This window comes from Misgurnus anguillicaudatus, chromosome 24 (assembly GCF_027580225.2).
Source record: "Misgurnus anguillicaudatus chromosome 24, ASM2758022v2, whole genome shotgun sequence".
NCBI lineage: Eukaryota > Metazoa > Chordata > Actinopteri > Cypriniformes > Cobitidae > Misgurnus > Misgurnus anguillicaudatus.
This window is the reverse complement of record NC_073360.2, coordinates 29,485,508-29,496,092: the sequence shown is the minus strand read 5'-3', so window position 1 is coordinate 29,496,092 and position 10,585 is coordinate 29,485,508. Positions and strand designations below refer to the sequence as shown.

General features: G+C 39.5%; 1 protein-coding gene across 1 annotated transcript; it reads right to left on the bottom strand.

Annotated features, from left to right (window-relative positions):
* Nucleotides 1-854: 854 nt before the first annotated feature.
* On the bottom strand, nt 855-8,962 carry tektl1 (tektin like 1). Its single transcript, XM_055197042.2, has 8 exons — nt 8,363-8,962; nt 7,571-7,846; nt 7,128-7,232; nt 6,878-7,034; nt 4,703-4,869; nt 4,410-4,505; nt 4,185-4,298; nt 855-1,239 (listed from the first exon to the last, which is right to left on the bottom strand). The coding sequence occupies exons 1-8, from the start codon at nt 8,645-8,647 to the stop codon at nt 1,054-1,056; spliced, it is 1,386 nt and encodes a 461-aa protein (XP_055053017.2). The 5' UTR covers nt 8,648-8,962; the 3' UTR covers nt 855-1,053.
* Between the last annotated feature and the right edge of the window lie 1,623 nt (nt 8,963-10,585).

The window sequence follows — 10,585 nt, the reverse complement described above, 5'->3', positions numbered from 1 at the left end:
GTCATGTAGATCCGGAAGTGATGCGCCAGCTGACCCCACGCAATACGTCATGACGTCAAGAGGTCACAGAGTACGAACGCGAAACTCCACCCCAGTGTTTACAAGTGTCTTGGAAGAGGACCGTTCCAACGTTTTTTTATTTCAACTGATACTAATTAATGTCTTTGTGTCAGTTTATTGTTTAAAATGGTCCGCAAATGTGCGTTTTATATATGTAACTCGTGACCTCCCTACGTCACTACGCATTTACGTTAGGTCGCGCTGGACCGGACCTAGACGAAAAGTTGTGGTTTAAAAGTACATATTTCTTATTTTTCTTATCAAAAATGACAATCGTTTTGCTAGATGGGACCCTTGTTCCTCGTTTGGGATCGTTTGTGGTCCTTTGAAAAAAACTGTTAAGTGTTGAGTTGAGTATTGAATGTTGGGCTCTATTAAAGTCCATTAAAATAAGAAAAATCCTGCAATGTTTTCCTCAAAAAAACATAATTTCTTCTCGACTGAACAAAGAAAGACATCAACATTTTGGATGGCATAGTGGTGAGTGGGTTGTCTGGATTTTTCTTTTAGGAAAATGGACTAATCCTTTAACCCAGAAAATATTTGTTGTTTTAACCCATTATTGAGTAAAATATAAAGCATTTGGGGTTAAAACAACCCAGCATCGGATAAATACAACCCAACGGCATCCCTTTTAGACCCAACACTGGGTTGAAAATAACAAGTAGACATTGTAGAGACATTTTGCATGTCAATGGGTCCTAAAGGCCCTTTCGCACCTAAAAAAATAAATTAAAATCGAATTCTCTTTTTTGAAAACACAATATGTGCTCATAGAAAATACTTTACTAGTGTTATTCTGTTTGTTGACAAACCTTTAATGTATCACACGTCACACAGTGCATAAGTACTCACTAAAATGCAATTATCAAATGGCAATCTTCACACAATGATTTTCAAAACACCACATGGTAACTTTGTAGAGTATTCAGAAAGACCCAAATTTCCACCTTTGAGAAGCATTATGTTATCTTAATTGCTGTGGATGGAGTTTTAACTGGTTGCAGGCCGGACAGATGGAGGACGTGGAAGTCTACGACGCAGCCTGGCGATGGCAGAGTCTACACTGACTGCAGCACGCTTTCCATATCTGTCATCTTCAAGCAGCCGGTGAACAAACTGGAGCTCTGCCATCTCTTTACCTGAAGATTTCAGATGTTTCTGAAGCAAAGAACTTCCCTGAGGAAACAAAAGAAATATGCGTCAATCCTACACCTGGTGTATTTAATTGAAATTCTGTATCCTTATAATCGTTATCTAAACGCATGACGTTATTGTAATGTTTGATTAATCACAATTAAATAATTCATAGCACATCATTCACTATTTTTTAATGTTGTTTATCATTATATGATGTCAAATATGTGACCCTGGACCACAAAACCACATAAGTTTAATTTTTTGATATTGAGATTCAGTGTTGGGGGTAATGCATTGCAAGTAACTTGCATTACGTAATAACGCACCAGAGCGATGTTTGTGGTATAAGAGAAATAATTGACTCTGGTCCTTTGAATTATAAGAAAATAATTCACAACCGTGGTGTTGGGTCTGCATTTTTTTCGAATAATTCAATGGCCTGTCGTCAATTATTCTTTACATATTACCGTAGAATTATACACTCTATGCGTCGCGGCTGAGCGGGAACAGTTTAAGTCAGATACAGAGATGGCAGGGCAGAGCTTAAAATTTTTTTGTGATGGAAATATGCAGTTTCTGAATGCAGAATTTCTCTGTCATAAAAAAACCTGCAAATCCTGAAAGAAATCAAGCCTCAGCCAAGTAAGAAAAAGTAACGCAAAAGTAATGTAAGCAATTACTTTCCATGAGAAGTAAACGCAATTAGTTACTTTTTTTGGGAAGTAACTTAATATTGTAATGCATTACTTTTAAAAGTAACTTTCCCCAACACTGTTGAGATGTATACATCATTGTTTGTTAGGATAGGACAATATTTGAAAAAAAATCTGAAATCTAAGGGTGCAAATAAATTGTAATATTGAGAAAATCACCTTAAAGGAATATTCCATTTTCTTAAAAGAAAAATCCAGATAATTTACTCACCACCATGTCATCCAAAATGTTGATGTCTTTCTTTGTTCAGTCCAGAAAAAATTATGTTTTTTGAGGAAAACATTGCAGGATTTTTCTAATTTTAATGGACTTTAATAGACACCAACAATTAATACTTAACTCAACACTTAACAGTTTTTTTCAACGGAGTTTCAAAGGACTATAAACAATCCCAAATGAGGCATAAGGGTCTTGTCTGGCGAAACGATTGTCATTTTTGACAGGAAAAGTAGGGAATATGTACTTTTGGACCACAACTTTTCGTCTAGGTCCGGTCCAGCGCGACCTAACGTAAATGCGTAGTGACGTAGGGAGGTCACGTGTTACATATATAAAACGCACATTTGTGGACCATTGTAAACAATAAACTGACACAAAGACATTAATTAGTATCAGTTGACATACAACAACGTAGGAATGGTCCTCTTTCAAGACACTTGTAAACACTGGGGCGGAGTTTCGCGTTCGTCCTCTGTGACCTCTTGACGTCATGACGTATTGCGTGGGGTCAGCTGGCGCATCACGACCGGATCTACATGACGAGAGGTTGTGGTTCAAAAGTGCATACTTGTCATTTTTGTCGTCAAAAATGACAATCGTTTTGCTAGACAAGACCCTTATGCCTGGTTTGGGATTGTTTATAGTCCTTTGAAACTCCGTGGAAAAAAAAGTTAAGTATTAAATGTTGGGCTCTAAATCCTGCAATGTTTTCCTCAAAAAACATAATTTCTTCTCGACTGAACTACGCTATTGCTACAAATACAGCACTGCTTTAAGTGGGCCGGAACGCCCCGGTACTCAGTACCGCCACTTCTAAAAATAGCTCTTGAGCGTACCACCACCTCTACGTGCGCCCAGAACGTGCTTTTAGCGTACCGGAACGCTCACCTGTTTAAAAATCAGAGGTTTAATTTAATCATTTGGCTGCGCTGCCGCTTTTCAGAGCGCCCTTAATGTACGCTTCCTAATTCGTTCCACCGAGAGCAGAGACTACATTACCCATATACACCCTTGCGTTTACAAGTTAAAAGCGCATGCGTCCTTCAGTCAGTGTCAACGTGCTCTGGAGAGGTGTGTGTTTGTGTGTGAAACGCGCAACCATAGCTGCTCGGTTAAAATGAAAATACAATGAACACGTAATATGCCCTCCTTGTTTTAGACTCTGAGTAGTAAAAGAACGCCGTCAGAATCAGACACTCGCTGACATCCCACCAAGCCAGAATGATAGCTGCAGGTCAGACGCAAGTGTATGTACGTGATAATCTCCGCTGTCGCGGCTGTCAGTTTGGTTCCCCTCGACGCAACTTCGGATTTCCTGAGGGGATGTGCAGAAAACATTCTTGAAATTGTAATATACATTTAGTTTAATTGCTAAACTAAAAGTAAATGAAATTTCAATGAATTTGAACGACGTGCACAGTAGTTTTACCACCCGCAAAATGGAAAACAATGGGACAAAATAAATGACTTTAATTAGAGTTTCAAATGGCCAGTATTTTGTTATTCTTGACCCCATAGACATGGTCTTGGTGTCATTTTAAAGTTTTTTTTTCAAGCTTTTTCTATCTGAACCACTAGTTTTAGCATTTAACCATGCTGAACATTTTACTCACATATCTACCTTTTGCACATTTTATTTATGTTCAAAAACTCTTTCTACAGTAGCTCTTTCTAATGGTATTTTTTCAAAATCCTTTTGCACATTTTATTTATGTTCAGTAGCTATTTCTAGCTCAAGCAAATCCTCAAATTTATAAAAGGATTAATTATTTTTTACAAGGTCGTCTGTTGACTGCTAAATATAAAACCCCTTCAATATAGGAGTCGAGTCAGCAAAAAAAAAAAAAAAAAAAATAGAGTACCGGCACCTCTTTTGGGCCACTAAAAGCACTGAAATACAGCCATGCTTCTTATGACTGGTTTTGTGGTCTAGAGTCACATAAGAATATTGAATAAAAATAACCAGCCAAAAGTTAGGAAGTTACAGAGTATGATTGATAAATTGGATAAATATTATAAATGTCTAGGATTGAAACCCCAGATGTATAAACCTGTGTGAGCAGATCAGACTCTGGTAGTCCAGCACTTGAATGCCGCCCATAGACCCGAGTCATTGGCCTGCTCAACCTTTCACGACAAAACAGATCAGCACTGCAAACTGGGCCCTGCAAAATATGCAAGAATAATAGAGATTAAGTTCAACTTATTAGATAAAAAAGTTTCCTTATGCACTTGAGGGTAACAAATTTGCTGATGACACTATGAATTAAACATACCATTGCTTTGCCAAGACTGTAGCCAGCACACTCCATCTGTCTCTGTTTGCGGTAAATGGCTTGTCTTGTGGCAGCCGAGCTTAGTGTGAGATGTTGCTGATGATAAGACACATAGTACAAGGTCATAACCAAGCCAAATGAGCATGGATAAAAATGAATGTCACATTCAACACTTTAAATACTGTATGAATAATAATAATTATTATTTGTGTTTGCGAAACATTTCAGAATATGAGGATTTCTGGCCAATATTTATTTATACACTATATTTTCTAATTTTTATCTTTAATCACCTCCAGGTTGATAGTTTCACCAATTTTCTTCATCAGAGCATCACTGGCAGATTGGTGAAGAGCTGTTTGCTTACTACAGACACGAGTCATGAGTTGTGTAATGTTGTCTCTGAGCTGCTGAGATTCAAGCAGTATTGTTGAGGAACAATCCAACGCCTCTTTACACTCTTTGGAGAAAGAAGGAGAGGAATTACTTTTAAAGGTGCCAAAGAATGTATTGATACAATATGTTACATTGTTGTGACTTTATTACGCGCAAAAATTGTCTCCAGAGTAAAATGGTCTATTATTACCTTATTTGAATGGGTCACGAATAATAACATGGAGCTCTGCTCTAATTGCCTGTTTTTCAGAACGGCTCGTTTCAGTAGCTCTGTGTGTGTGCAAACAGACCTTATGTTTGAGCCTGTATCAGACGAAGATACAGATTTTAAGGAATAATCAATTGTTTGGAGATTGTTAATGGACGTTTCTGAGGGGTATGTTTGTTGTTTTTCAGTATGGACCTGCAAAGCATAACTGTAACGTCAATAGTAGAACTTCCGCCTAAATGCTAGCATACCATTAACTAGCATATAGCGCTAACTCTTTTGTTTTTTAGCATTGTTACAACATTGTAATCAATTTAAAGGGATACTTCAGCGATGTATCTTGGTTTGGTGTGTTTGAGTGCTTTCGATGGAAAAAGGTAGTATTTATAGTAATCTATCAACTAACTCGTCACAGAGACTCACGTTAACCGGTGTCATTTCAATTTTTTGCTAGTTGCTAGCCTAGTTGAATGTCCCTCCCTCTTGCCATCTCGAACCAGTAGACATGGCCTCGTAGAGCAGCGAAGCAGTGCATTCTGGGATTTGGTGAAAACACATTTTCTGGCTTTTCTCGGCCTAGAAGGCACCAATTTCTAAAAAACCTTTACATTTCTACTACATAGGTGACCCTATTTAATAATATATTTATATTTAAAGGAATATTCCATTTTCTTAAAAGAAAAATCCAGATAATTTACTCACCACCATGTCATCCAAAATGTTGATGTCTTTCTTTGTTCAGTCGAGAAGAAATTATGTTTTTTTGAGGAAAACATTCCAGGATTTTTCTCATTTTAATGGACTTTAATAGAGCCCAACATTTAATACTTAACTCAACACTTAACAGTTTTTTTCAACGGAGTTTCAAAGGTCTATAAACGATCCCAAACGAGGCATAAGGGTCTTGTCTGGCGAGACGATTGTCATTTTTGACAGGAAAAGTGAAAAGTATGCTATTTTTGAACCACAACGTTTCGTCTAGGTCCGGTCCAGCGCGACCTAATGTAAATGCGTAGTGACGTAGGGAGGTCACGTGTTACATATATAAAACGCACATTTGCAGGCCATTGTAAACAATAAACTGACACAAAGACATTAATTAGTATCATTTGACACACAACAACGTAGGAACGGTCCTCTTTCAACAATTTGTAAACACCAGGGCGGAGTTTCGTGTTCGTCCTCTGTGACCTCTTGACGTCATGACATATTGCGTGGGGTCACGCTGGCGCATCACGACCGGATCTAGATGAGAAGTTGTTCTTGTCAAAAAAAGACATTCGTTTCGCTCGATAAGACCCTAATGCCTCGTTTGGGATCGTTTATAGTCCTTTGAAACTCCGTTGAAAAAAACTGACAAGCGCCGAGCCAAGTATCAAATGTTGGGCTCCATCAAAGTCCATCAAAATGACAAAAATCCTGCAATGTTTTCCCCAAAAAACACAATTTCCTCTCGACTGAACAAAGAAAGACATCAACACCCCGGACGACATGGTGGTGAGTAAATTACCTGGATTTTTCTTTTAAGAAAATGGAATATTCCTTTAAATTGGATAAGAAATTATTGGGTGTACATCTCGACTGTAACGTCACAGTCGGTGTTATGTTGAGATTGGCCTGTTTTCCAGCAGTCTTTTGCATGCACAAAGTTTACATAAGAAGGAGGAAACAAACGTGTTTGAGGTTCACAAATGTCATTACCATGTACAGAACTCTTATTATTCATCTATGCCTAGGTAAATACAGTTTTACATTATACGGCACCTTTAAAAGTGGTTCATGTTTGATCACAAAATCATAGTGTTTTGCTTTAATTTGGTGACAGAAGGACCAAGGGGGAGATAGTTTAATACTGCAGGCGTACCTGGAGTAAATGGTCCGGAAGGGTTCGGTTTCTGAGAGAGGGGAGAGGTGTGGGTGATCACACCCGCTGACAGTGAGCCGTGCTGGGGGAGCAGCTCTGTTACTCTGGACCTTTCAAAGGAGCAATCCAACAGCTGCCTACTGCACTCAGCCAATGCCTCAAAGCATAAACGCAATACATTTCATGGAGTTTCATAAATAATGCATTACAGCTGAAAATCACAAGAAAAACCAACAGTATGTTGTTGTACCTGTTGTTGAGTCATAGTCTTTCTCAACATCGTCTCCAGTTCTTGTTTTAATCCATTTAATTCCCTCCGTTCACACTGCAGAAGATCATCTGCCACATCCCGTATCTTGATGATAAAATTAACCAAATTAATACAAGACGTTTCATGACATTCGTCTTACATGCAACATCTCTACCATTTTTCATTCCTTGTATATAGGTCATAAACAACTCTAAGGGGCAGTTTCCCGGACACGGCTTAAGTCTAGTCCTAGACAAAAATGCATGTTTGTGCTGCCCTAATTTGAAAACATCCTGCACTGACATAATTTAACATATATCAGTGCCATTGTTTTATATACCTGAGGCCTAGCCTGGATTAATCTAAACCCTGTCCCTTAAACTGCCCCCCTCTACACATGTACATATACATGGGCAGTCATTACAGGTCATTTATTTACATACCGTCTCTGCGGTGGCTGGTCGAAACATCCTGCCATCTGAACTTTGCTGGTTGACCAGTAAAGCTTTCCTCAGACTACGCAGTAACTTCTCCAGTCGTTCCCTTTGATGCTCCATCTTGGTGCCCTCCTGGGTCACCCTGGCCGCTTGTTTGCGCAGGCGAGCCTCCACCTCTCTCACAACCCGCATATAATCACCCGCCATGCCCATGCTGACCACTGTGCTCTGCTCACGCAAGGCCGGTGGGGGAAAGGGACCGCTGATCATCCCAGATGTGAACTATATAAAGAAAATTCAAGATTCCAGGGAAAGTTTCTCTTGGAGCAACCTGCTGGTGAAGTGAATCGTCATCTGCTTGTTTTTTTTCTATTCTGTGTATACAACTGTATGAATATAAATATGTATTTAAATAATTGCTTTCTCATTGGCCAATAAAATAAGCCGATATCTAATGCGGCAATTTTGATGGAAACAGGCACAAATAAAATTTATATAAATGCATTTGGCAGATACTTTAAATAAAGTGACTCAGTGAGTGTCTCCCATGAATCCCATTACTTTGGTAACCACTTGAACAGCACAAATAGGCTACACTACAATATTAATCTTGTTGATTGGCTTTGTTCCTGTAACTCAGTTAGTAGAGCATTGTGTTAGCAATGCAAAGGTCATGGGTTCGATACCCAGGCAACACTTATAGATAAAAACTGTATTGTATTAAATGCACTGTAAGTTACTTTGGATAAAAGAGTCTACCAAATGCATACAGTAAAGCCATTCTGGTTAACTTTTTACCATATTTCCAGTGCATTTAGGACCAAATTGATCTTTATTTTCCACTGCACTCTCATCGTCCTCCTTTCCAACGCTTTTGTATCCGTTTAACTGTGTAGGTCTATAGGATGAAGTCCCAAGACTGTGCCTGACTGTTCGTGTAGAGGTATCGAGTTGACCAACGTAAGTTTTGCGCACCAGATCCTCCGCGCGCACGATTGATCGGACCGTCGCGTCTCTCCAGCCTTTAGATCCGATCACTACAGCAGGAGGAGCGGACTGGACCGGCCGCCTCGTTACCATCATCTCCAGGTCCAAGAGCCTCGCCTTCAGTGGAGAAATGTGACGAACTGAAGTGTTTGGGTTTAAAAGTGTTTCGTTGTCACCAACGCAACTGTTCCTCGCGAGACCGGAGACGCGGACCGCGCTCTGATTGGGTAACGTGATACGCGCTAATTGATGAGCGTCAGTGGAGGCCCTTTATTCAGAAGCTTTCATACTGCAACCAGATCAGAGGATATCTAGTTACGGGACAAGAACAGATCAAATGCTTTGTGCAAGGATCCGATTCTCTCGGATTTTGCTTTGTGGGTGTAGAAAGAAAACATGAATCTGTTGTCTTTTTAAAAATAAATAAAAATTGCGATTTGATCCAAAATCCAAAGTGCCGTAAAGGAATTTGTGTTTCCTAGGAATCAAAATCACAACCTTTATTATGCTAACAAGTTAACGATCACTTTAGGTAGGCTGAATCCTTACTAGTACAGTCCTTCTGACAGGTCAAGTTAGTCCTCCACAACTTTAAACGAATATGAGACGGTCTACATAAGTGTCCATGGCAACGTAACGGTTCCCGCCCCCGTGATTTTGTCAAAAAAATTTGAAGTGAGAAGCTGAAGATAATGCAATGTAGCCTATCACCACAAAAAATATTACAACTTTCTATTAATTTAGTTTTGTTAATGAGAATCATCAACCGTTTGTGGTATCCCAGTTCAGTTTAACATTGTGATGAATTTACAAATAAATAAATAAATGAAGGAAAACATAAATGCTTTAAATTCATACTGCATTTGGGAGAACTCTGTGCCCACTAGTTTTCTACCAATGTTTAGCTTATATTTTAGAATAAAATTAGGTGACGAAAGTGCCAATTTGATTTTCGCGATGTTTTAAATGTGTGCATGGTCACTAGTAGGCACCAAGGATACGGACTACCGGCACATCCGGGAACTTGACTGTAAATTTCGTCACCGCCCCTTTTCGGGGGTTAAAAAAGCAGCGCCTCCATTGGCTTCCATTCAAAGTAGCGTAACAAAGCAACGTTTTTACACAGCCGGCGGGCGTGAATAACTTGTGAGATCACTCAGATTAAACATGTCGAGTGTTTGTCTGTCCATCCTGCCTGCCGTGGAGCGCGGGGGATGCATTGACACATTTGATTTGGTCAATATGGAAACATGTCCCTTTCATTCTCACAGCGTCAAATTTGTGTAACAACGCCATCCAGTGATTGCTGGAAATATCGCTAAGCCAGTTAGTTGTATGGCTGGACGGAAAAGTGCACTCATTACTCTAAATATAAAGACATAATAAATAAATACGAAGTAACTTTCAAATACGAAGTAAAATCATTCACTTGCTTCCCTGTTGACTTGATGAGGTACGTGTTTAATGTCCGGGTAAGACACCTCTGGCCAATAGGGAGCGTTGTTACACAAATTTGATGCTGGGAGAATGAAAGAGACATGTTTTTATATTGACCCAATTAAATGTGTTAATGTATCTTTCGCGCTCTATGGCCGGCAGGGTGGACAGATAATTATTCAACGTGTTTAATCTGAGTGATTTCATAAGTTATTTACGCCTGCCGGCTGTGTACGAACGTTGCTTTGTTCCGCCACTTTGAATGGAAGTCAATGGAACGTCTAGTGCGATTTCCCCCAAAAGTGGGCGTGAACCTGTTCAGAGACATTCTATGACGTTGCGCCGGTTGTGCGTATACAGTTTATGCATCCTTCAAAAGTGACCGCATGAAGGGCACGAAACAGAGGCTGCCTTCGAAGCATCCTTTGTTTGACGATGCGTTATGACGTGGCAGCAGAGATATGCAGCCTTCCTAGGACGCATCATCGCGTTTGAGAACACCCAATATCTTTTTTTTATTAATTAGTAAGTGTCAGCATTAAGTAATGCAGTTGAATATTTGTGTCCCTGGACCACAAAACCAGTCGTAAGGGTCAT